Here is a 27,896-nt window from a genome sequence, read left to right as displayed (position 1 = left end):
AAGAGCATTATGATTATTCAATGTTAGTATTGAATTTAATTCAGCTAATGAATGCAATCCTTTGATTGAAAGAAAGAAAAAAAAGTGATTGCTTCTCACCTTTTATTTTTCAGTAGTCCACTGGTACAGTTATTTCTTTCATATGTGCTTAAATATATTTTTAATATATTTAAATGTCTGTCCAAATGAGCAATGAATATATTAAGGTTGTGATGTATAAAATTTGTATCGCTTTATTGTCTTTCACAATAAAGTCTACAAGGTAGAGTATGTGACAACTAATGAAATGTCATTTCAAAATGTCTGAAACAGCTCCTCATTCGGACTTGAATTCACTTGACATATTGCGAGTCTTCAATTTTAGCTTTCTGTTTCAGGTCTATAGTAGATTATGCACGTTTCCCTCTCTTGTGGAATAGGAAATTTAGAGTATGATAGCTTATGTACCATCCAAAGCTAGTCTTTCCTATAAGAACTGGGAAACTGACAGCAGGATGTAACTGTTTATGGAACCAAACATTTACTTTTCAACTTGTTTCTACAAGTTTTGTACTTCACAGTCAGAGGTGTCATTTAGTGCAATATCCTCTTCTTCATCAGAATCTTCCAATTTCTGCCACCAAGGTGCAGCTATTTTTTTCAGTGCCTTTTTATGTGCAATTTTAGCCTTTGTTGATATAGGCAGCGAAGGACTGGAGTAAATGTCAATATCTTTTTCTGTTACTGATTCAAGTTTTGGTGCATCTGTAACGTAAGAGATTTTAAAGCTTGAAGTAGATTAAATGAGTAGTACACATTGAAACATTCCTTTAGCTAATTAGATTCACCAAAATAATTCAACGTGGATAATATTTTAAACCTGATTATTACAACTGACAATTTTCTTTTTTAGGTCTAGCAATAAAACAAAGGTTAACGATTTGTTTACGAATGTGCATAAAAGGTTCACTAAGAGTATATGGTTAATGTTTAATAAGTTTCAGTGGAATGTATTTCTAAAGATGAAGGCTTAGGTCAGTGTTTATTGAGTTGAAGTCATGACAGTTTGTTTTATAGCTAGGTGCCATTCTTGTAATAATCCTTGTTTTTCAAGTAAAGAAGTTGTCATTTCACTTGTACTTGAAAGCATAAAGCTACCAGATTTTAGCAATGTGGTTCCAGCACCAATGAAATCTTGTGTGAGTTATTGGTGGCCTAAATGGTGCTGAAGCCACAAAAAACTCAGTTCATTCAGTAAAGTGGCCGATATTAGGAAGAGCATTAATCCATGTCAAAGTAGACACTAGAACTTCGTGCAGTCCTCTTGGACTTATCACTTCATGTCAAACCATTTTTTTTTCTTTAGAGCAATTATTGTCCTCCAGCTGTAAGTCACTGAAAGATAATTTTCTTTTTTTTAGGTCTAGCAATAAAACAAAGGTTAACGATTTAACATAGTAGTTAAGGACAGGTTGTCTAAAAATTATGGTTTTGAATTTTGTCCTAATCATGTAAACAGACATATTTCATAGAAATAATTTTATATTTAGACTGGTGGATCCCTTTCCCTTCGATTATCAAGAAAATAAAACAAAGGGAGTTAATCCTATTTTTCTTTTGATTAAAAATGTAAGATGACTTGGGTGAAATAATTGAGCCTCACTTGCTATGTTTTCATATGGGAGAAAAAAAGGTTTTGTACTATGACGTTTAGTTGATCAGAAGAATAGTATATGCTAATGTAATGAATCCAGCAGTGTTAATAGGTGATACTCACTGATTAAAGACTCTGAATCTACATCTAGTCTAGCAAGCAAAGCTTTATTGTGTAGTAATCGTTTCCGGGATGCTTGTAGGCTGTTGTAGAACTGCTGCAGAAGCTCACTAGCTTTCTGATGAAGACGTTTCTGCTCTTCAAAGGAACCCAGTTTTTTCTAGGAAAAGAAAAACATAAACCCTTCAGAAAATACTACATTACTATTATTAAGGTGGGAAGCTGGCAGAAATGTTAGCACGCTGGTCAAAATGCTTAGCAGCATTTCGTCTGTCCTTACGTTTTGAGTTCAAATAACGCCAAGATCAACTTCGCCTTTCATCTTTTCAGGAGTTGATAAATTAAAGGCCAATCAACTCCAGTATGTAACTGGTACTTAATTTATTGACCCCCAAAGGTCAAGCAGAAATTGAACTCAGAATTGTAAAGACAGACGAAATGCCTATTTCTTTACTACCCACAGGGGATAAACACAGAGGACAAACAAGGACAGACAAATGGATTAAGTCGATTATATCGACCCCCCCAGTGCCTGACTGCTACTTATTTAATTGACCCCGAAAGGATGAAAGTCAAAGTCGACCGGCGGAATTTGAACTCAGAACGTAGCAACAGACGAAATACCACTAAGCATTTCGACAGTGTGCTAGCTATTCTACTAGCTCGCTGCCTTTGACTGTCACAATATAGAAACATTTCTCTTGGCACCTGCACACAATTTATAGATGCTTACATTTTTTATTATATTTTTTGTGAATTTTTCATGGGTCCAGCTAGTAATTATTAGTATTGTTATTTAAAAGATTAAATTTGTTCTAAATGTACTAGATAAGATTTTGATGCTGGACAAATCAAATTTGAAAGTTAATTTTCCACAAACTGTACAGCAAACATTTTGCCTTGTCACTCATCTCTTGTTATTCCTGAAAGGTATATAGAGTTTTGCTTCAATAGAACACAAGTATGTGCTCTTACTTCCAAGCTAATTTGCTGATACCTGAATAATATACTACATGACTAGACTTCATAAAGACAAAAACAAAGCTTAATGTATTTAAAAAATTGTGTTCACTTACTGAATGAATCTCTCTCCAGTCAGTTATTTGCTGCTGTACTACTGTTCTTCGTTCTTCAGTAAGTGTTTGTGGTTTCAATTTGGTTGGGATAAGAGATATATTTGACTTGGTCCTTTTAAGCCATCTCCTTACCTTTTAAAGATGGTAATGCACACATATACAAAAGAAGAATGTATTGAAACAAAAATATGATGAATTATCAGCATAAAATCAGTAAGTTACTACACATGTAAAAAAGAGAAAGCGGGAAATACTAATAGTACAAATAGCACATCATTTGAAACACACATGGGTACAGCTGTATGGTTAAGAAGCTTACTTCCTAGCTATGTGGTTTTAGATTCAGTTCTACTGTGCAGCACTTTGGGCAAATGTATTTGACTACAACACTAGACTGACCAAAGCTTTTGTGAATGGATTTGGAAGATGGAAATTGAAATGAAACCCTCCATGTGTGTGTGTATATGTATATGTGTGGATCCTTATGTTTTGACATCATGGCATGTCATTCATTTCTACTCTTCTGTGAAAAATATGTCTGATCATCTGAAAATACTACCAAGCTTAGAATTAAGTGAAAGTTGGCAACAGGAAGGGCATCCAGCCATAGAAAATCCGTCTGACCTGTGCAACAATGGCAAAATAGATGAGATGCACTCATACAGAAACGACAGTTTATATTTGGATAGGGCTTTTCATTTTCAAGTTTGTGCTAAATTTTACGTCAACAACTACTGCATCAAAAAGGGAGGCTCTGCTGTAGTTCAGTCTGCTAGAAACAGCAGCCAAAGCTTTCTCAAATGACTCTACTACTCTTGAAATGAACAACACATTGGATAATCTTCTGAATATACTGTCTATGAAATATAAAGACGGAAGTTATGGTTGAAATTCTTTTGATCATAGCTCAATCAAGGCTGATCTGTAACTAAACAACAGCTAATTATTAGCAATGGAATTTGTAGTAGTACCAAACGGCAATCTTAATATCCAACTTAATGCGTATGTCTTGCAAGAATGCTGCATATTGCAGTGTTAGCCTTGAGAGATCTTCTCATATAGGTGCAGGTGCCCATCACAGACAATTATAGCTAATAATGCAATATTCAGTTCTAATACAACTTCCACTTAATATATTTGGATATAAAGATTACTCTTGGTATTAATACTGCTTCTGTTGCTAACAGTTATTTTAAAATAAGCCTACTGGCTATTTGTGACACCAGTTACTAAAAAGACACGAAAATTCTATATATCATGGTTGTAATATTTGGCTGGTATGCAGTCACTGGACTCCTTTTACTGAGGAAGTCCAGTAGGCAGAGATCACAGGATCAGGCAGTTCTGACACCCATAGCAGACAATTCTCATTTGCTACAATACATGTCTGTGCTTTTATGCATCATAGGTCTATATGAGAAAACCTCTCAAGGCTAATACCACAATATTTGGCACCCTAACCAGACATTCATCTTAAGATAGATATAAACTAGAAGTATTTCTTCTTTATTGTTATATCTTGGGATGGTCATTTTCTTTTTTCTCGCCAAATAAACACACACACTATATATTCGTTCTTGTTTATTATTGCTCTTATTTTATGTCCATTGTCTGGAAATCTTTTGTCACAGGATGTGTGACGAAAAATTTCCAGACAATGGCCATAAAATAAGAATAATAAACAAGTGAAGAATAAATATATAGTGTGTGTGTTTATTTGACAAGAAAAATGAAAATGACCATCCTGAAATATAACAATATCCGTTTCAACACAGGATTTCACATCAGGAATCTGGCAAAACAAATACATAAACATATTTTTTTCGGATATTCGGTTAGGTGTTTATGATTTTACTAACCACTTAAGAATGTTTTTTGTAAATATCGATTCTAGTGATGTGTGTGTATGGGATGTGACATGAGAAAATGATTTTGATCATTTGGTTTTTTTAAAATTGATTTTATTAAAAAGAAGTTTCAAAATTTGTCTATACATTCTACCACAAAAATTGAATAATTTTGGACTCACTGCTCTCTGGATTATAATAGCTGCTCTACGCTGTTTATATTCAGTATGAAATTTACTCTGCTGACATCTAATTCGATAGCCTCTCCAATTCTTCTGTATACAAATAGCTGCATTCTCCATTTCTTCAGCTTGATATTTAAGGATTTGATCTGTATTAAATTAAAATCATAAATTATACATACATACATATATATATATATTCATTTTAATTCAAACGAAAATAAGTAAATGAAATAAAATGTAAAAATATCGACACCATTATCTCGTGAATTCGGCACTAGCAATCGATGTTGTTTTAACGAAAGTTAGTGTTTAAGGGAGATAACTCTTTTGTCAGTTTAATATTTAGGAAGCTAGACATAAGTATTTTCCCTTATATTTTGGAACACGCATGGAACAAAAAAAAAGAAAGAGATACAAAAAGGTTAGTCCCACAGCCTCATTAGTTAATCTGTCTTAGGTTAAATATTTGAGTTAATAACTACAGGAATGATTAATGCAGTGTATTTACTAATGACGTTTAGATGAGACCAGTGTGATCATTCAACTTCTTTTCTGATTAAAGCACTGTGACTGCTTCTGTGGTGGTTAGTTGCTGCTTTGAGGAATTAAGTGTCTTAGTTGTTGCTAAAAGATGTGCTGTGCTAAGCAACATTCTAACAATTAGGGGAAATTCTATATTAGTAGTTCTTACACTTCTATTAGTTTAGCTCCATCTTTCACTGAATGGCATTTTATAAACATGCTTGTTCACAAAAAAAAAAAGGAAGAAAAACCCAGCAGATTATTTTGATTAACCCTTTAGCATTTAAACCGTCTATCTTTGGCTCAAATACTTTAACTATTTTTTCATTCAAACTGGCTAGATCTAGTCTTTCACACCTACAATACAATGTAATTCTAAAAACAAACTCATCATCTTCAAAATCTTGAAGCTACAAGATAATGCATGATAAATTCAAAACAATGTGAACATGAGCACTCAGAGAGCACAAACTTCCACCAAGGCAACACCAATGTCCTCTCAAGGTTTAGCCAGAGATGATTTTTAAAATGAGAATATCTGAAATAAACTCAAATGCTCTCACAAACAAGAATACTAAAAATGAACCCGACCGCTCTCAAAAATTAAGTAAAAAAAATAGGAAAAATAATCAGGAATCCTTGTCCAGTACAAGAAATAGCATTCGAATTTTCCTCACATCAAAGCTTACTGTCTTAAAAACACAAAAGATACTATACTCCTAAATATGTCTCAGAAAAGAAGTAAAAAGACAGGATTGGTTGGAATATTTTGATGCTAATTCTGCTCAGTCGACATAGATGTCTTAGCTATAAACAAAATGAAATGTTAATGAACTGGGTGCAAACCACTGACCTCTCATCTTATGCTCTATCAAATTGGCTGTCTACATTTTTAATGCCCACACTATGATTACACTTGAAAACGGTAATATAAATACCAATAAACTAACAGGCTGGAGTTAGTTCCATCTTTTGCAATTGCTTTTCTCGAAATGAACGCATTTTGAGCAATTGGAAAGATTGCATTTGTTCATTCTTCTGAGATAATTCTCGTAGATTCTCTTGTTCTTTCTCTCTGGTTTCTTTGCGTGATCTAAAATAAAAAATAACACAGTTAAATTGAATTGAAGACGGCAAATCATTTTCTGAAGTTCCTGTACCCTAAACAATTTTTGGTTTACTTTTAGTATAGTATGTACTTTTTAGGTAAGACAGTTTCTATGTTTCCTTAGTACAATTTCCAAGTGCCTATAGTTTCAATGGAATAGCATATAATATGGGTTTTACTGCCTTAAAAATAAAGTAAATACTGATCCAGTAATATGTAAGAAATGAACTGGATACTCAACTTAGATGCTTTCATATCACTAGGTAGCTCCTTCAAGACATACTTCTCTTTTATATTACGGACTTGATTCTTATACCCATATTCAAAGATTCCCTATAAAAAAAATGTTCCCCCACTTGTCTTATTGTCAAGATGATACATATACATACATATATATATATATATATAGGCGCAGGAGTGGCTGTGTGGTAAGTAGCTTGCTTACCAACCACATGGTTCCGGTTCAGTCCCACTGCGTGGCATCTTGGGCAAGTGTCTTCTGCTATAACCCCGGGCCGAACAATGCCTTGTGAGTGGATTTGGTAGAAAGAAGCCTGTCGTATATATGTATATATATATGTGTGTGTTTGTGTGTCTGTGTTTGTCCCCCTAGCATTGCTTGACAACCGATGCTGGTGTGTTTACGTCCCCGTCACTTAGCGGTTCGGCAAAAGAGACCGATAGAATAAGTACTGGGCTTACAAAAGAATAAGTCCCGGGGTCGAGTTGCTTGATTAAAGGAGGTGCTTCAGCATGGCCACAGTCAAATGACTGAAACAAGTAAAAGAGTAAAAAGAGATATATATATTGCAAACAAATACCACAAGGCATCTTATTCAATGATTCAACAATTCTGCCAATCCATAATTCTGGACTGGTTCTGTGTTTTATCAGCCTGAAAGGATGAAAGACAAGGTTGACCATAGCTGGTTTTGAACTCAGCAGAGAGCTGGAATAAACAACACAAGGTATTTTGGCTTATGTTGTTGTTGTTGTTGTAATAATAATAATAATAATAATATTAATCATCATCATCTACAACAACAACAACAACATCATGATCATTTAATGTTTGCTTTCCATAGTGGCATGGGTTGGATGGTTTGACAGGATCTGGTGTGTCACAGGACTGCATCATGCTCCATGTCAGTGGAAGATTCACTTTGATTAACACAAAGCTGTTTGCATCAAGGCTCAGTGCCAAACTCTTAATAATCCTTTATCCATAATCTTGAATTTGAATATGTTCAAGACAGATCTATTTCCAGCTGCTTCAACTTCTGAAGTTATTGACTGATTCTGCCAGGAGGGTAATGCGACTTGACATTTCAAGGCCAATGGATGTGCTGAAGTTGTTACAGTGAGATTTTTGACCTGTATACAAGAATATCTGGTCTTTTCTCGCATCTAATAACAACACCTATAGTTAAATAAGCAAAGAAGTAGAATGGAAAGAACACTTACAAATAACATTTTTGAAGCTTGCTTATTGCTTCATTTGCTTTCTTCAGTTTTTTCCGGGTTATATATCCTCTCCAAGCACTCTGAATCTTTTCAACTGCCTGATGATGTTTCTAAAACACAGATCAAGAGAGTTTATGATAGGATAAAAATAAAAGACAAAATAAAACAGACCATACATCCCGAATATTTTGACTAAAGAGAAAGCTAATTATATTTCGTATAGATTGTACTCTGAATTGATTTGGTATTATTCTTATTGATTCTAGTGGAATAAAAGGTAAGATTAATTTCTGCTGAACTGGAACATGTGTGTGTGTGAGAAAGAGAGAGAGAGAGATGGGGGGTCCTCTCTCTCCAACAAATACTGTAATTTTATTGAGTTTGTTGCTCAAATGGCTTGATTATTTCCACTAACCTTTGTCTCAAATATGAATATAAAGGAATCAGATACAATGAATACCAATAACACATGAATGAACTATTCAGGGACACTCTGTATGGTTGCTGAACCTGCTAGAAATGGCATGCAAATCTTCCTAAAGAATACTCTACTGTCTTGAGAAAGGAAGGAAACAAACAAACTATCCATCTATCCATGCATGCATGTAGGGTGCATCAGATTTTTTTTTTAAATACACATAGCTCATCAAAGAAAAGTTGCATTTGAAAACAATTTGCTACAAACAATCTTGAGAATCTTCTTATCACCCCTATTCAATGAATCCACCATTTAACATCAGTGGCTGCTTCAATATGAGGTTGGAAGCTTTTGGGGGTCAATAAATTAAGTACCAGTTGCATATTGGGGTCGATTTAATTGACTGGCTCCCCCAACAAAATTTTGGGCCTTGTGCCTAGAGTAGAAAAGAATATGGGGTTGGAAGCATTGCTGCTTATAGCAGACTGGAGAGATTGTATGGTGTTATGGGGGTGTTGATTGACCTATCTCATATGGTACTGTGTCCCATATGTAATAGTCTAGTTGATTGAAGTCCGGTGAGCTATCATCATCATCATCGTTTAACGTCCGCTTTCCATGCTAGCATGGGTTGGACAATTTCACTGAGGGCTGGCAAACCAGACGGCTGCACCAGGCTCCAATCTGATCTGGCAGAGTTTCTACAGCTGGATGCTCTTCCTAACGCCAACCACTCTGAGAATGTAGTGGGTGCTTTTACGTGCCACCGGCACGAGGGCCAGTCAGGTAGTACAGGCAAAGGCTATGCTCAAATGGTGTTTACATCTGATTATCATTTGTTTCGCAGTCTTCGAAATCATTTGAGTGGAAAAAAATAGGAATTCTGTAGACAAGGTCAGAACAGTACTGGAGGAGTATTTTTCATCATGTATTTTGGAAGAGGGGCTCTGCAAGTCTACCAAATAGATGGAAGGGTATTGTATAAAATGAAAGAGAGTATATTTTAGATTAAAAAAGAACTTAATTTATCTTAATTTTGAAAAATAAAAGAAGTATAAAAAAAACCCTCATTATTTATGGGATGACCTAATACATGAATGTGATTTTGATATATTTCATTTTTATGAGAGACACCTGACAAGAAGGTAAATGCATGCTATATGTATCCCGTCTCTGTTATAATAGTCTGAGTTTTTAAATTACATGCTCTAGCTTAAGTGCCTGTAACCACCCCTGATATACAGGCAGGCTATTCTACACAGTCTATTTTAGAGGAAATGAGTATGACAAATGCTACAAAATTAATATTGTTAAGTCCTTTCTATGATAGGCACAAGGTCTGAAATTTTGGAGGAGTAGGCTAGTTGATTACATCAACTCCAGTGCTCAACTGGTACTTATTTCATTGGCTCTCAAAGAATGAAAGGCAAAGTTGACCTCAATGGAATTTGAACACAAAATGCAAAGGCAGATGAAATACCACTAAGTATTTTGTTCAGAGGGCTAACAATCCTGTCAGCTTGCTACCTTTTGTATACCATACAAACTTAAAAAGGTAAGTAATAAAAATGTTATATTTTTCAACATGCTCTCACCTGCTTTTGGACTCGTTCAGAAGAACCAGCATTTAGTAATACCAGAAGAGGCTTCAGTTCTCTGCAATGGATTTTTTCAGCCTGCTTCATGAGAATTATGCGTAGACCTCTAGAAGGAAATAAAGAAATTGCATGGTATACACATGTTCATAGGTATACTCAAAGGATTACCATGTAAAAATATATTTATAAAGAAATATGTTTCGCATTTGTAAAATTTTAACTTCTGATTAGAGTGGTTCAATTGTGTTGTATTACTAATGTTCTTGGAAAAAAAGAATTAATCCCTCTTTTATTTGCATCAAAAAGTGAGCCTCCATGTGTATCCCTGAAATGAAAAGGCTTCATAAGGCAGATTTGCCATTTAATTTATCATGCTGAATAAAGATGCTTCTTCTGTTACTTAACCCCAGATCAGTGTGATTTAGTAGCTCTACGATCAAAATTCCTCTAACTCTGACCATCCCATCTTTTCCTCAGCACAATAGATCTATGACCACATTACTCAATATTTCATTCGTTTCTTACTCTGCCATAGCTGGCCCCAAGCTTGGTTCAAAAAGAAGGAGAAGGGTGGTAAGTGTAGGGTTAGGAGCCCTACATTATCCCCAAAAAATATTACAATGTAAGTTAGTAAGGCCATCACTACCATCCATTTACCCACAAACTTTGCCGTAAACTAAGGTTAGGTCTATAAAAGTGACTTACTTGTATTTTGTGCACAACAAATCTATAAGAGCAGGATAATGTTCACAGAATTCTAAAATACAGTTGCAGGAAGCTCTGTAAAGAAGAAGAAGAAGATCATTATCATCATCATTTAGCATCCATGTTCCATGCTAGTATGGGTTGGTCAAATGTGATATGAATTGGTGGAATTGTTAGAGCATTGGATTACGGAACATGTTGTATCTGTTCTGGCTATATGCATTCTGAGTTCAAATCTCACTCCTGTCGCTGAAATATTGGTGATGCTTCTTTCAGAAATTGTAACTGACAGACAGTATTAACAATTTCGAAAATGAACCGAAATATAGTTTCCTCCAGGAGATTGGTAGCATCACTGCCACCACCACGATTGTCTTCTTGAGAAAAAAGTTCCAAAGAAAAAGGTATAAAAATGGTTCCTCATTAGTTTGAAAAGTTGGTCACAGTGGAAGGTGTTTGCAGAGATGTGGAATTCTAATCAACCTTGACAATGCAATATGCTCATCTTGTCTATATGTAGCCTTATCGATATTTTCCACGCATAAGGAAGAAAAATCCCTCACTAAATCACTCAGGTAATCAAGCTTTCATTTCCTTAGTTTCATCATTTGCCTAAAACATATCAAATACCATTTAGTATTATGAGAAGAACAAAAAGTGACAAAAAGACAAATAGGATAACTTGACTTACATTTGAATTTTAGGTTCTGTGTAAACTGACAGTTTGTATATGATTTCATCAAGAAAAGTATGGATAATTTTGCTATCCAATTGCTTGAGTACATGCCTGGGAAGTGTAAAACAAAGACACATAAAACAGATAAAAAACATTTTTTTTATTGTCAAGAATTGATGAAGAAAATAAAATCTATATTGAATGGCATGGTACAGTTGGAAAAATTAAAACTAAGAAGAATCAGTGAATAATGTTTGGTTATTTTACATATAAGCTCTTTGGAAGTTGACTCAGTGTGGGTGTGAAATTGCTTAGAAATTCTGTGGTATTTTTTGCAGTAAACATAACATGTTAAAGGAAGGTAATAATCCCATGACAAGATCAAGGTGTATTAGGAAAGTTTAGGAGAGAAATATATATATATATCTTTTTTTATATTTATCTTCTACTTGTTTCAGTCTTTGGACAGGCCAAGCTGGGGCACTGCCTTCATTCCACCTAACTTTGAAAGTGCAAAGCTACCAGGTGATTTGTGGACAGGGAAATGCCAATAGGCAGCTTTGATTATAGTGCAAGATTTTTTGTGCAATCATAGAATATAAACAATCACACACACATGTATATGTATAAATGATGGGCTTTCAGTTTTGATCTGCCAAATTCATTTACAAAATGTTGGTTGACCAAGGGCTAAAGTAGAAGAGTAACATGCTGTGCAGTGGGACTGAACCTGAAACCACATGGTTGCAAAGCCAACTTCTTAACCACACAACCATGTCTGTGTCTATGTATATGTGTATATCATATCTGTGTATATGTGTATATTATGTCTGTGTCTTTGTATATGTATATATTATGTATTTTTGTTTTTGGTAAACTTTTTATAACGGCGGCGATTTTTTTCGTTTTTAAAGCTCAATGGGTGTCAACTAAAATCTTGCAATATCACTGCTGACAGATGTGCCATAGGTTTGCCATCACTGGCCTTGATGACCTGCTAGATGGCACCAAAATGGTACCATATAACAGGTCATCATATGTGTGGCTTTTAAGTCACACATATGAAGTGAAGGTTGAGAATGAAGAATAAAAGCGAAGAATAAACCATACCAATTTAGGCGCAATATGGTACGAATTAAATTGATGATTTCTGTTCCAATAACAACATCATCAGTCATCAGCAGCTTCAGCAAATTTTCATCCGTTAGAACTGAAATATAAAGTAAATAAATTTGCATGAAGCAGTTGTATATAATATATTTTGAGTAAGGTCATATTCAACATTTTAATATGCAGGTTACTCTGTGGAATGTAATTAAGAGTTTGTATATGATATCATCAGGTGTGGCTGTGTGGTAAGAAGCTTGCTTCCCAGCCACTTGGTTCTGGGTTCAGTCCCACTGCATGGCACCTTGGGTAAGTGTCTTCTACTATAGCCTTGAACTGACCAAAGCTTTGTGAGTGGATTTGGTAGATGGAAACTGAAAGAAGCCCATCATATATATATATATATATATATATATATACGTATATAGAGTTGGCCAAAAGTCACTTGACAGTAAATCAAAACCATTTAATTCCAAGATTTATTTATGTTTAACAACTGAATGAATTTAATAAAAGCATCAAAATATGAAACATCACGAAAATACTTCAAACTGAAGTCCTTCTTGAGCAACTCATTTTTCCATTTGTGCCAGAACAGAATTACAGGATGATGATTTATGGAATTTTGATTTACTGTTGGGTGACTTTTGGCCAACTCTGTATATATATATATATATATATATATATATATTATATATATATATAATATATATATATATGTATATATATATATATATATGTATATATATATATATATGTATATATATATATATATATATATACACACACACACATACATATATATATATATCTGGTTAATGAGAGATGGAAGATACAAGAGTTTTTATTAATCACTACAATTGTTTTGACACATCTAGCATTGATCCCTAACAGGTAGGATGCCTAACTACTAGTTCAGGAGCATTTGACAGTGCTGATGTGTCTCTTCAGGGGATAAACAAATACAATACATTAAAATAAGTTCTGCAATGTATGTTCTCAGTTCTTGTGAAGAAAAGCAGCAAATTAAAGGATATAGCTTATTTTATAATTGATCTTCTATATAAATGAAGTTATATCCTTTAATTTGCTGCTTTACTTCACAAGAACTGAGAACATACATTGCGGAACTGTTATTTTAACAAGTTGTATCTGTTTATCACCTGAAGAAACACATCTACACTGTTGGATGCTCCTGAATCAGTTGTTAAGTATCCCACCAATGAGGGATCAATGCTAGATGTATCGAAACAATTGTCATGATTAATAAAAACTCTTGCATTTTCCATCTCTCATTAACCAGATACTTAATGAACACTGTGAAAGTGATCATGCTTTACCAGTAAGCTACCAGGTAAAAACCATTCATTTTATCTTTTACATATATATATATGTCTATGTGTGTGTTTTTGTGTCTGTGTTTGTCCCCTACCACTGCTTGAGAACTGGTGTTTTAGAAAGATATTGTAGGGTAGGTGTGAGAGGCTGGATCTGGCCAGTTTGAACATATAAAACAGGTAGAATCAACTCCTGTAACTTGCTGAACTGGCAAGTTACAGGACATAAACACGCTATCACCGGTTGTCAAATGGTGGTGTGAGTCTTTGCTTCCCACTACTGTTTGAATACCATTAATGGCTTGTTTATGTCACCATAACTTAGTGGTTTGGCAAAGGATATCAGCGGAATGAGTATCAGGCTTTAAAATAAATACTGGGGTCAATTTGCTCCATTAGACCCTTCAGTATGATTGCAAACCAATGACTGAAACAGATAAAAAGATAAATAAATAGATTCTGGGTTCAGTCCCACAGTGTAACACCTTGGGCAAATGTCTTCTATTATAGCTTCGGGCTGACTAAAATCTTGTGAGTTGATTTGGTAGGCAGAAACTGAAAGAAGCCCATCGTATACATACATATATATATATCATCATCATCATTTAGTTCCATGCTGGCCAGACCAAAGCCCGCACCAGACTTCTGTGACAGTTTTGGCAGGATTTTTACAGCTGGATACCCTTCCTAACACCAACCACTCAGCAGTGTGGACTTAGTGCTTTTTATAAGGCACAAGCACAGGCGAGGTGAGTAATGCTTTTTACGTTATATATATATATATATAATGGAGTGGTTGGCATTAGGAAGGGCATCCAGCTGTAGAAACACTGCCAAATCAGACTAGAGTCTGGTGCAGCCTCCATAGCTTGCCAGACCCCGGTCGAACCGTCCAACCCATGCTAGCATGGAAATCGGACGTTAAATGATGATGATATATATTTGTGTATTTGTGTTTGTCTCTTCACCCCCGTCTCTTGACAACCGATGTTGGTGTGTTTACGTTCCCGTAACTTAACGGTTCGGCAAAAGAGTCCGATAGAATAAGTACTAGGCTTACAAAGAATAAGTCCTGGGGTCGATTTGTTGGACTAAAGGCGATGCTCCAGCATGGCCGCAGTCAAATGACTGAAACAAGTAAAAGAATAAATAAAACGAATGCAAGGGAGACAACTGTGCTAGTTGATGGTTGTTAATTCCAGGCGTGATCAAGCAGATATCAAAAGTCCTCCAGCCGTAATCATCCCATCTTTTCAGAAGTATGGAGAACTACATTATCTGATGCAGTGTGTGTCATAGGAAGCGGCAGGCCATGCAGTGGGAGTGGGGAGGGCTTATGCGGGATAGGAAAGGAACGGACAAATTGGCATAGCCAAATTAGGATTTTTTTTATAGCCATAATTCTAATCAATCAACCACACACACACACACACGTAAATTTTAAAAATCAGCATGCCCCTCCCTGGATATAGAACGCTATGGCGCTGTACTAGAGTTGTTTCTCGATGTCTTCTCTTGGTAGCTTAAAACATTAGGAAGAATAAAATAGTGAGTCACAGTGTGATTAGTGAAGTATATGAAGTGGAAATGTATTCAAGCATGAATTGAAACCGGATTAAATACACGCACATGTATGTGTGTGAGTGTGTATTGTAAGAGTATTATCATTTTAAGGTCCTCACTTCCATGCTTACATTAGTCAGAGAACTTGCATGGGTCCTACGCACCCATGAAACTTTAAGTCATATGAAGCTGAGTCAAAGTGTAATTAAAAATATATATATGACTCTCACCAAATGGGTTGAGCATCACTTTCATTCATGTGAAGGCACGTGGCTTAGTGGTTAGGACATTCGGCTCACGATTGTAAGGTCGTGAGTTCGATTCCAGGCGACGCGTTGTGTCCTTGAGCAACACACTTGTTTGTTTTTGATTTTTTCAACTACAAGTATAGTAGGGTCAGTTGGGCACCGTCTGTGAGAGAAACAGCATGACACAATTCACTATGCCAGAAATTTGGAAACGACCTGCTGTACTACTTAGCATTCACACCAGAAACTCCAATACAAACATTTCAGTGTGTTTGGGTGTCAATCTGAGGACATGTACTGAGAGTGATAAAAAATAAACATCCAATCAACATCATGGTGTTTGGAGTGACTACTAGTTATGGTAACGTTATGCCTCCATTCATCTTCCTATACAGCCTCAGACTCAACACAGAGGCCTACATCAAGTACCTGGAGGAGGTAGTACTGTTTTGGGTCAAGATCTGGCAATAGGACTCTGCACCATGTCACACAAGTAGGAGAACCCAGTGATGGCTGTCAGACAATTTCTGTGACCACATCACCCCTAACATTTGGCCACCTAACTCCCCAGATTGCAACTCCCTTGATTATTATGTGTGGGATGCAGTCAAATGAGAGACCAACAAAACTCCTTGTAACACCAAAGATAAACTGAAGGCAAGGATTATGGCAGCATTCACCAACTTAAATAAGGAGACCATTCAGAAGAGTTGCAGGAGATTCCAAAGTCGTCTGGAGGCCATGATTGAAGCCAATGACGATTTTATTGAATAAATTTACTCTTTAGCATTTCAAGATATTCTTATGCTATTGTAGTGAATATATCTGTTAAAATGAGATGCCAGTGTTATTTTCATTTTTGCATAATTTAGATGACAGTCAGTTCACTGCACTCAGTACACACACACACGTCAATTTCTTTCTTCTGATGGTTCTGAAATGCCTGGGGAAATGGATGGCAATTTTGGTTAATTTAATAGACTGATTGCAAATACATTGCCATGCTATTGAAACATTTATAGCATGTATTGAACTGTTATTCTCCCTTCATCTTCGTTTCTCTCTCTCTCTCTCTCTCTCTCTCTCACACACACACACAATACACAACACACATGTATGCATACGTTCCTTACCTGGTTTAACTAAGAAAGCGTAACCACTTGTCAGATAGATCAGTGCATCTGATACTGTCCTGAAGTCATTGATAAGAACATCTCTTGCATTTAAAGAGCTCTGTAAACAAAAATGATAGATGAATGTTTCAGATAAAGGGAAACAAATCAGCTTGATATTTATATGAAAAGGCAATGAAGAGAAAAAATCAGAGTATAGGGCAAGATATATATATGTATGTAAATATATATAAATATATATATAAGCATATGAAATTTGTAAATTTATATAAACATAATAATAATTAAAATAAAATTAAACTGAAGATTTACATAAAAATATTATCAATTTGTATCTAGTTTAATGTAATAAACTAAAATTTTAGATTTAAATGAAACACTAATTACTTACTAGTTTTCATGTTTACAGCTTCAGAGTTAAGTTTCTACGATTGTTATAACTGAAAATATATGTTCTATATGTATGTATAATATATACATATCAGCGTTGTTGTAATATTCACATTTTCATTCTCAAGGATTCCTTGTCTTACAAGTTACTTGGTGACTGCCAGTACTGGTGCCATGCAAAAAGTACTCAATCCACTCTGCAGGGTGGTTGGTGTTAGAAAGGGCACCCAGTCATAAAAACCATGCCAAAACAGACACAGAAGTCTGGTGCAGTCAAATGCCTGGCTGGCTCCTCTCAAACTGTCCATCCTGTGCCAGCATGGAAGGCAGATGTTAAACAATGATGATGAAGATGATGATATATATATATATATATATATATATATATATATCCCTCTCTCTCTCGGAGACACAAGCACCTACACACACATATACACACACGGCAGTAACTTCTGCCTACCAAATTCAATCACAAAGCTTCGGTCGGCCTGGGGCTATAGCAGAAGACATTTGCCTGAAGTGCCACGCAGTGGGACTGAACCCGAAACCATGTAGCTAGGAAGCAAGCTCCCTTTCCACACAGCCATGCCCGCGCCTACAAAACATGTATGTACATATGCAAAGAAAATCAAAAATAAAAACAGAAATGGGGAAAAAAAAACATCAAAAGTCAAAAGGACATACACAGTGAATGATGCTCAGTTTAAGATGGAAAAGAAAAGAGGGGTTATGTGACATTCTGAGCATGGTTCTTCATCAGAAAGAGGAAAAGTCTGGAGAGAAAGAAAAAATAAGTCCAAGAAAAGCCGGTGTCGTTACATGGCTGAAGTGACTGGAAGTGGAGAGACAGAGAAAGTGGTTGTTGAAGGCAGGAGAGTGTGAAAATGGCCAGTTTAAGTGATTGTGTGTGTATTTGTGTTTATGTGACTGATGTATGTGTGTGGGAATGGAGCTAACCCAAAGACATGCTGAAGACGATCTTGAAAATGTGTATTTCAGAGCAGTCTACCTGGGAACATCTTGCTCAAGATCAGTCACTGTGGTGAAGTACTTTCTACTCTGAAGTATAATGATATGACCAGAGAAGCTAAAAAGAGGAGGGTTGCATAGGAAGCATGAATTCCACTGAGTCTTGACTCTGTGATTATGTGCCTCCAATGTAACTATGAATTCTAAGCCAAAATTGGCCTAATTAGCCACCCAGGACTCATGAAGTATAAAGCTGATCATCTTCAGAGATCTGAAGGATAACCCCAATAATAATAATTCTTTCTACTATAGTCACAAAGCCTGAAATTTTAGGGGAGGTGGCTAGTTATTTATATCAATCCCAGTGCTTGATTTGTACTTATTTTATCAACCCCGAAGGGATGAAAGGCAAAGCTGATCTCGGCAGAATTTGAACACAGAACATAAAGACAGAAGAAATGCTGCTAAGCATTTTGTCTAGCATGCTAAAGATTCTGCCAGCTCAGTACCTTAACAACAACAACAGCGGTTTAATATTTTGGTACAAGGCCAGCAACTTCGAGGGAGGTGAGGATAAGTCGATTACGTCAACCCCCAGTACTCAGTTGGTACTTATTTTATCATCCCTAGTGGCATTAATCCTTTCAACTATAAAAGAATGTATTCCCATGGCAGGAATTGAACCTGGGTCAATATATGAAGAATGAATTTTCTTTCAAACATGTATTAAAAACATAACCGTTATCGAAGTTCGTGCATTATATCAATGTATTTTTTCATTAGTTCGTAGCAGTTTGAAACAGCAAACTTCTCAAATCCATCAACAATATTTCTAGACCTTCATCTAAAATTTGCAAATGACTTGGACTCATTTGGCTTATATGCCACTTTGGTGGTTATTTTTTCCACTCACTTCCTAGGGCCATACTGAGGGTGTAGTGATAAATGGAAAAAGAAGTAACTAATACACCAGAAAGGGTGAAGGTATATCTAGTATATTTATGTACTGAGAGTATAGCATAGGGAGATCGGTTAAGCTTCTCTCTGAGATGTTATTTTTCTAATAAATTACATTTATTTTTTAACTTTTACATACATATTTAACCAAAAGTACATATTACATACATATTTAAACAAAACCAAAAGTAAGCATCAGGAGGTGGCCATATATAGAATATTATATTGTTTATAGAACACTGACCATGGCAAGGTTAAAGGAAAAAAAAAACAGTTCCTTAACTTTCAAACGATTCAATAAAAGATCATTTTCCCAGGTGTTCCACACTAGATACATTAGTTTTGCAAAACTAAAATTCTCTTGTTTATGCGATTAATATAAAAATACTTAATAAACACTTTTTTAGTCACAGGAAGTTTAAGTAGCGATAAAAAGGATTTTGAGATGATCTAAATTACGGGATACTGTACGTTCCACTCCTTAATGTTAGGTTACTCCATACAGATGAGCCTACTTACATAGATACTGATGGAAAGAGTTATTTCCCTTGCGTAACTCGTTTCTTGATGAGATAAACGTTTGATGCAGTGAGTAGGATACTAATCTTCTAACCTTTAATCCGTCATCCGGTTTAATAACTACGATCTGGCACCGTGAATTCCTTTAGCGGAATCCAGGTCTCCAGTCTGATGATACCTTTTTCCTTCCTTCCCACCAGTCCTGCAAACCCTTAAAGAGTCAGGAGAATTGCCCTCCCACTCCTGAATTCTTTTATTTTATATCCTTTACTTGTTTCAGTCATTAGACTGCGGCCAAGCTGGGGTATTGCCTTGAAGGATTTCGTGAAACAAATCGACCCCCAGTACTTTTATTTCTAATCCTGGTGCTTATTCTATTGGTCTCTTTTTGCCAAACTGCTAAGTTAGCGAACATGAACAAACCAACACTTGTCAAGCTGTGGGATGCACACACACACACACACACACACACACACGCACACACATACACACACACAGACAAACACACACACACACAATGGGTCTTCCTTGGTTCCTGTCTACCAGATCTACTCACAAAGCTTTGGTCAGTCAGGGGCTATAGTAGGAAACATTTGCTCAAGGTGCCATGCAGTGGGATGGAACCCAGAACCAACCAGTTGGGAAGCAAACTTCTTACCACACAGTCACATCTGCACCTATGGCTAACAGATAAAATAGATAATAGATAAAACGAAAAAAAAAAATTCATTGCATAAATGAATTTTTGTGACACAGTGCAGCACTTAATTGTTTGAGTTAATTCTTAAATCTTTTGATTTTTACCTACCTCCATCAGATCATCGTGTATTCTCACTGCCAACATAAGCATATTTCTGTCTGCAGTTGGAAGACAGTCATCCTTGAATTCCACTGAGTCAGCAAAGTCAACACCAGTGCATATTTGACTAGAAAACAAATAAAAATGTTCGTGAGTTACACAAATTACATTTATACCTTTAAGAAATTTCTCTTTTCCCTATCCTCATCCTCACATGTTTTTTTTCTATGGATATATATTTATGTTTATGTATATGACTATCTGTCTGTCTGTCTATAGAAGAAAATATGTGAGGATGGTGATGACATGTAATAGGTACCCACTAAACTGTGTGAAGTGGTTGGCATTAAGAAGGGTATCCAGCCATACAAAAAACCAAGCCAAAACAGACTGGACTTGTGAAGACCTGTTGAGGCAAGTGAGAATCAAAATCAAAATCAAAATCAAAATCAATCAACATCAACGGAAATTGTAGCTGTGATACCAGCGCCGGTGGCACATAAGAGAACCATCCGAACGTGGCCGTTGCCAGCGCTGCCTCGACTGGCCTCTGTGCTGGTGGCACGTAAAAAGCACCATCCGATCGTGGCCGTTGCCAGCCTTGCCTGGCCTCCGTGCTGGTGGCACGTAAAAAGCACCATTTGATCATGGCCGTTTGCCAGCCTTGTCTGGCACGTAAAAAGCACCCACTACACTCACGGAGTGGTTGGCGTTAGGAAGGGCATCCAGCCGTAGAAACATTGCCAGATCAGACTGGGCCTGGTGCAGCCTTCTGGCTTCCCAGACCCCAGTTGAACCATCCAACCCATGCTAGCATGGAAAGCGGATGCTAAACGATGATGATGATATATATATATATATACATACACACCTCAGCCTGAGGCCACAGCTGAAGACACATATCCAAGGTACTATGCAGTCTCATTGAATCTCAGACCAAGTAGTGCAAAGCAAACTTCTTCTTAATCACACAGCTATGTCTGTGACTAAATTAATGTTTACAGTTTCTAAATTTCTGAAGCAGTCACCAGTTTAAGTACTAATTAGGCTTGACAGTGCTTAATTTCAATGATCAGGTGAGCAACGACATTGTTAATGTGATATTGGTGTAATCTCCAAGTAAGTTCTAGATGATATACATAGGTGCAGGCAAGGGCGTGTGACAAAAAGTTTGCTTCTCAATCACATGCCTCTGGGTTCAGTCCCACTGTGTAGCACCTAGGGCAAGTGTCTTCTGCTATAGCCTTGGGCCATCCAAAGCTTTGTGAGTAAATTTGGTTGATGGAAACTGAAAAAAGCCCATCATATATGTATGTGTGTGTGTGTGTGTATGTGTGTGTCTTTGTGTCTGTCTCCCACCACTGCTTGACAACCGATGTTGGTGTGTTTATGTCCCTGTAACTTAATGGTTCAGCAAAAGAGGCTGATAGAATAAGTATCAGGCTTCAGGGTAGTACCCCAGCATGGCAGCAGTCTCATAACTGAAACATGTAAAAGATGAAAGATAAAAGATATATATAGGTGCAGGTGTGGCTGTGTGGTTCAAGGTGGGGCTCAAGCATGGCCACAGTCAAATGATTGAAACAAGTAAAAGAATATATATATACACATGAGGGAATGCTGAAAAGTTCCTGACTTTAAGGGTGTTTTGAAAGACCTGGTTGAAGGCCTAACCTTCTGAATTCTTTTACAGTTTAAGAAAAACTGAAGGGCTGCTGCAATAAGTGTTTGAATCTGAGAGGAGAATCATCATCATCAAAATCGTAATTAACTGATCCTCCTGTATTTTCTTTTACCTAGAGCCAGGAGCTTTTCAGCACCTGCTTCTCTGTGTGTGTGTGCGTGCGCACACACACACTAACAGGATGGTCTTGATTGGGATGCCTTTGATTTTAGGTCCGTTTCATTAGTGTTGACCTGGAATTAAGCAACAATCCAAGAGGGCTGAAAAGCGCTGGACTAGTAGAATCACTGGAGCACTACATAAATGCTTTTGATATTTAGCTATGGCCCTTGATGTTCTGAGTTTGATTACCAATGAGGTGAACATTGCCTTTTATTCTTTCCCTGTCGATAAAATAAAGTACCGGTAAAATACTAAAGCTTGGTCTAATATTCTTTTAAAACATTCTTGATATTGATGGAATCATAATTAAAGAAGGTTTTGGTAAGACTTGGACTCAGAACAGAAATTACATAATGCCATGAGATATATTTGGTACTCTGCTTAAATTAAGCAGTTAATAACACACACGCATAATACAAAAGAAAAAAAAAGTAAAACATTAATTGACATAGCTGCAGCTGTTGGTTAAGAAGCTCACTTCCCAACCATGTGGTACTGGGTTCAGTCCTGCAGTGCAGCACCTCGGGCAAGTGTCTTCTACTATTGCCCTGGGTCAATCAAAGTCTTACAATCGGATTTGGTACATGAAAACTGAGAGAAGCCTATTTTGTGTATGTGTGTATGTTTATGTATATAAATACACACACGCATGTGTGTGTGTGTGTGTTTGTATTTGTCCCAAACAACTGCTTGAAACTGGTGTTGGTTTGTTTATGTCTCAGTAACTTAGCAGTCTGGCAAAAGAGACTGAAAGAATAAATACCAGGCTTTAAAAAAAAGCAAGTACTTGGATCAATCTGCTTGACCAAACCCTTCAAGGTGGTGCCCCAGCATGGCTACAATCCAATGACTGAAACAAGTAAAAGATAAGCTTAATTTTACCTGAGAAGTTTCGAAAGTTTTGCTGCTGTTGTCCATCCTCCATCAACCCTGTAATCTCGTTTTAGAAATACAAGGATTGCCTGGAAGAATTTATATTTCCATAGTAACTTCTTAATGGCTGGATATTCTTTCGTATGGAGTTGTTCATCATCCAAATAACCTGTAAGAATAAGAAATAGTATAATATTATTTTCTACTCTAGGCACAAGGCCCGAAAATTTTGGGGAGGGAGCCAGTCGATTAGATTGACTCCAGTATGCAACTGGTATTTAATTTATTGACCATGGTGGAATTTGAACTCAGAACATAAAGACATGAAATACCGCTAAACATTTTGCCCAGCAGGCTAATGTTTCTGCCAGTTCAAATAGCATAATATTGATACTAGGCAACACATATATAGGGAAGCATATAGTTGATTAAAATGATGTCAGGACTTGACTGGTGCTATATATTATTCTTTTCTACTCTTGGCACAAGGCCCAAAATTTTAGAGGAGAAGGCCAGTTAATTAGATTGATCCCTATTATGCAACTGGTACCTAATTTATTGAGCCTGAAAGGATGAAAGGCAAAGTCAACCTCAGCAGAATTTGAACACAGAATATAAAGACAGACGAAATCCCGCTAAGCATTTTGCCCGGTGTGCTAACGTTTCTGCCAGCTCACTGCCTTGAAGGAATTGTAATATTGTATAACTGATTAGGTAGTGAGTTGGCAGAGTTGTTACCATGCCAAGTGAAATGCTGCTAAGCGTTTCATGACTTTTTGTTGAGTTCAAATTCTACCTGGGCTGACTTTGCCATTCATCCTTTTGGGGTCGATGAAATAAGTACCAATTGGATACTAGGGTTGATATAACCCCTTCCCTTTAAATTGCTGGCCTTTAGCTAAAATTTGAAACTAATATTTGTATAACTGATTTATAATATTGGCACAAAGATACAAATTTTGGGGAAAGTGATGGTTGAGTAAATCAACTCCAGAAGTACTTTATTTAACTGATCCTGGATGAAAAACAAAGCTGATCCAGGTGGGATTTGAACTGTGAATATAAAAGCAATTACTGACTAAATACTGCGAAGAATATTGTCTAATGGTTTAATGATTCAACCAATCTACAGTACAAGGAATAGTATAATATTGGCTTCAAATTTTGGGGGAGAGAGTAGTCAATTAGACCCCTCCCACTGCCTGTACTCCACTGGTACTTATGTTATTGACCCCCCAAAAGCCTCGTGGAATTTGAACTCAGAATGTAAAGATAAACAAAATGTCACTAAGCATTTTGCTTGGCATGCTAATAATTCTGCTTTCAAGTTTTGGCACAAGGCCAACAATTTCAGGGGAGGGATAGGTTGATAAGATTGACCCCAATACTCAACTGGTACTTAATTTATCAACCCTGAAAGGGATGAAATGCCATTAAGTATTTTGCTTGGTATGTTAATCATTCTTTTCTACTTTAGGCACAAAGCTTGAAATTTTTGGGGAGGGGAGCCAGTCAATTAGATCGACCCCAGTATGCAACTGATACTTAATTTATTGACCCCGAAAGGATGAAAGGCAAAGTCAACCATGGCAGAATTTGAACTCAGAACGTAAAGACAGATGAAATACTGTTAGGCATTTCACCCGACATGCTACCGTTTCTGGCAGCTCGCCGCCACCTTAGGAAATAGTATAATATTGTCATAGAAAATGTTATATGCTCACTCCCAGTTACCTGAACACAAATCTCTGGGCATTCATATAGGGACTTAATGATAGCCAAAAACTGCCTATTAATTCTGAACTCTAGTAAAATCATCCACAGTATGCCCGTTGGTATGTGGTCACATGCACTTTTGAGATCTACAAAACAAGCATGCATCTCTTGGCAATATTCCCATATCAAAGACCAGCTGCAGAGTGAATATTTGGTCAGTTATGCTGCATCCAGGATGGAAACCACACTGTTCATCAGAAAGCTTGGCTTGACAATTTCTCTACATCTCTTTTCTAGATGTTACTGGGTGGCTCAACAAGGAAATACCTCTATATTTAGTGTACTCTCTCTTAGCTGCTTTTTTGAAAATTGGGGTTATCACCATGGAATGCCACTATTTTGGTGTCTTTCCAGATGTCCAAGTGACCTGGCATACATGACTCAGTCAGAGAATATCTTCTCCACTTAAGACTTTTAGCATCTCAGGTCAAATTTCATCATCTTCAGTGACCTTGCTATATCTGAGCACTTCAGTCACTGTGAGTTAGTTTTCAATCCTAGTTGCACCTTTGTCCACAAGAAGAAGGGAAATCTTGGGTAATAACTGAAAAGTATGGATATGAATACAAGCAACCAAAATGCAGTTCCTCTGAAGGTTCTATGAAGTAATTTTACTTGGGTACTAAGTTGAAGCCTTTCAATGTAGGTGTTGGACTTTACTTAATTTTTATGAACTGGATTGACATGCAAGATCCCACTTCTGTTATATAAGAGGTATTACAATCAGCTAATGTAGGATCAGTGGCTGATATTTGCAGATAACATGGTGCTACTTGGCTCATCAGAAGCTGATCTCCAGCATGGACTGAATGGGTTTGCTGCCAAGTGCTGCAAAGCAGGGATGAGAATTGATGCTGTGAAGAATGAGACATTGGTTCTCTCAAGAAAGCCTTCCCAGTGCAGTCTACATGTTACTGAGACAAGTGAAAAAATTTAAGTACCTTCGCTCTTATCCAAGAGATGGAAAGCAGGAGGCTGAAATGGATGTTAGAATTGCAGGTGCTGACACAGTTCCAGCATTCAATCCTCAGAAGAGGAGAGATTGGTAAAAAAGCTAAACTTGCTACCTTCCATTCAGTTTTAAAACCATCCTCACTTATATATATATATAAGTAGCACCACGTGAAATAAAGTGTTTTGCTCAAGAATACAACATGCAGCAGTCTGGGAATTGAACTCACAACCTTACGGTCGTAAGCTTGACGTTCAAACCATTGAGCCATGCGCCTTCGCTATATATATATATATATATATATATATATATATATATATATATATATATATATATATATATATATCATCATCATCGTTTAAAGTCCGTTCTCCATGCTAGCATGGGTTGGACGGTTCGACCGGGGATCTGGGAAGCCAGAAGGCTGCACCAGGCTCCAGTCTTATCTGGCAGTGTTTCTACAGCTGGATGCCCTTCCTAACGCCAACCACTCCGTGAGTGTAGTGGGTGCTTTTATATATATATATATATATATATATATATATATATATATATGTATGTGTGTGTGTGTGTGTGTGTGTGTGTGTGTGTATCGTCTACATCACTCTCTTCTTCTTCATCGTTTTAACATCCACTTCCATCTATCAACATGGTCTTTGTTCCCATAAATTAGCAGTTCGGCAAAAGAAAACGATACAATAGGCATCAAGCTTAAAAAAAAAAAAAGAGGCGGTGCTCCAGTATAGCCGCAGTCAAATAGCTAAAACAAGTAAAAGTTATAAAACTTTTTAAAAGCTAATGGTCTGTCGTGACACTTTTTGTATGTTATTTAGTGTATCGCGGACAGAAGAAAGTTGAAAATTCACCTATTTCAATCCAGTGGAAGTGGCACGCTATAATCAAATACCGCTAGTCTTTCTGCTTTCTTAGCTAAACATTAACATATAGCGCCATACAGCTTCTATGGTAACCAACCAGCTGCTGTAGTCTTATGCAGTCATTTGTTATCGTTTTTCTTTCTCCCCACGTTGACAACGTTTCTGTAATAAACTTTATATTTTCTTTTGTGTTTGGTTTTTTAATCGTGATACAAAACGAAAAAAAGAAAAAATGTTGCCAAAATAACTTGAGATAAATAAAAGTAATAAATATAGTACCTATCGTATGATATGTGCTGAGAGCATAAGTCTAATAATATTGGAACTTCTACTTGCTACTGAATTTTAACCAATTTTCTAACAAATTGTTATAAGCTATTTTAATGTCTATCCATGCTGTGCAGGATGAAAGACTCTGATACCTAATAATATGGATCATTACAAAATATAATGTGAATATAAACTATAAGTAGTGTATGTGCATTTTTAGCGAGTGTCCAGGATGCATTTTGTGTGTCTAATATATATATATATATATATATATATATATATATATATATATATATATATGTGTGTGTGTGTGTGTGGTGTGTGTGTGTGTGTGTATGTGTGTATGTGTGTGTGTGTGTATATATATATATCAAATATTATATCATATGCAGACATATAAACTGGGTTCGAAAGCAACAGTTAATCTGTCGCTAAAAAATAGACACAATTTCAAACTTACTTTTAACTTGCAATAACAGACAAGGGATTTTTTTATTGCCAGATTTTACAATTTCTAACGATAAATCTCTCAATTTTTTCTCCCATTGTTTTATTCGATAATCCAATTCGGAGTGTGAACAAGCTGTCTCCATCATACACGCTTAATTCAAATATTTGTTGTTGTTAAGGATTTCTCAAACTTCAAGGAAAAGAAAAAGCCTTAGTTTCGCATTAAAAAACTTTTTTTTTGAAAACTTTCTCTTAAAACTTTTCAAAGATGACAACTTTATTGTTCTATTGATTAATGTTTTTGAATGATGTTTTACTATTAAAAAGAGAAAATGAGAAGTAAAAAGAAAACAACACAAAAAAAACAGGGTTTTATTACTGGTATTATTTTTACTCTCTCGTACTGTTTTAATTTTTCTGGTATTTTGCCTGAGTTTTAATAATTCATGAGGTGCGTGCAGAACAACGAAACCAAGC

The 27,896-nt window shown here is 36.3% G+C and overlaps 1 protein-coding gene across 2 annotated transcripts; it reads right to left on the bottom strand.

Annotated features, from left to right (window-relative positions):
- Window positions 1-88: 88 nt before the first annotated feature.
- LOC115209691 (IQ calmodulin-binding motif-containing protein 1) lies at window positions 89-27,598 on the bottom strand. Of its 2 annotated transcripts, XM_029778174.2 has the most exons (14): window positions 27,430-27,598; window positions 23,103-23,262; window positions 20,384-20,501; window positions 16,741-16,840; window positions 12,463-12,562; window positions 11,368-11,463; window positions 10,677-10,751; window positions 9,969-10,077; window positions 7,956-8,065; window positions 6,334-6,476; window positions 4,859-5,007; window positions 2,830-2,961; window positions 1,757-1,913; window positions 89-744 (listed from the first exon to the last, which is right to left on the bottom strand). In XM_029778174.2, the coding sequence occupies exons 1-14, from the start codon at window positions 27,563-27,565 to the stop codon at window positions 539-541; spliced, it is 1,791 nt and encodes a 596-aa protein (XP_029634034.1). In that variant the 5' UTR covers window positions 27,566-27,598; the 3' UTR covers window positions 89-538. The 2 variants fall into 2 exon arrangements, with proteins under 2 accessions (XP_029634034.1, XP_036357132.1); XM_036501239.1 differs by lacking the exon at window positions 89-744 and having other exon boundaries at window positions 1,760-1,913; window positions 2,826-2,961.
- Window positions 27,599-27,896: the final 298 nt, after the last annotated feature.

The sequence above is a fragment of the Octopus sinensis genome, linkage group LG3, assembly GCF_006345805.1.
Source record: "Octopus sinensis linkage group LG3, ASM634580v1, whole genome shotgun sequence".
Lineage (NCBI taxonomy): Eukaryota > Metazoa > Mollusca > Cephalopoda > Octopoda > Octopodidae > Octopus > Octopus sinensis.
This window is presented reverse-complemented; position numbering and strand designations above follow the sequence as displayed.

What these genes read in the sequence shown, in the direction of transcription:
- LOC115209691 (XM_029778174.2), bottom strand. Translation starts at nt 27,565, where the DNA reads ATGATGGAGACAGCTTGTTCACACTCCGAATTGGATTATCGAATAAAA. An exon ending in TCTGTTATTGCAAGTTAAAA is followed by an intron (nt 23,263 to 27,429) that starts GTAAGTTTGAAA and finishes TTATTCTTACAG; the next exon opens with GTTATTTGGATGATGAACAA. An exon ending in AAGCTTCAAAAATGTTATTT is followed by an intron (nt 6,477 to 7,955) that starts GTAAGTGTTCTT and finishes TTTTTATTTTAG; the next exon opens with ATCACGCAAAGAAACCAGAG.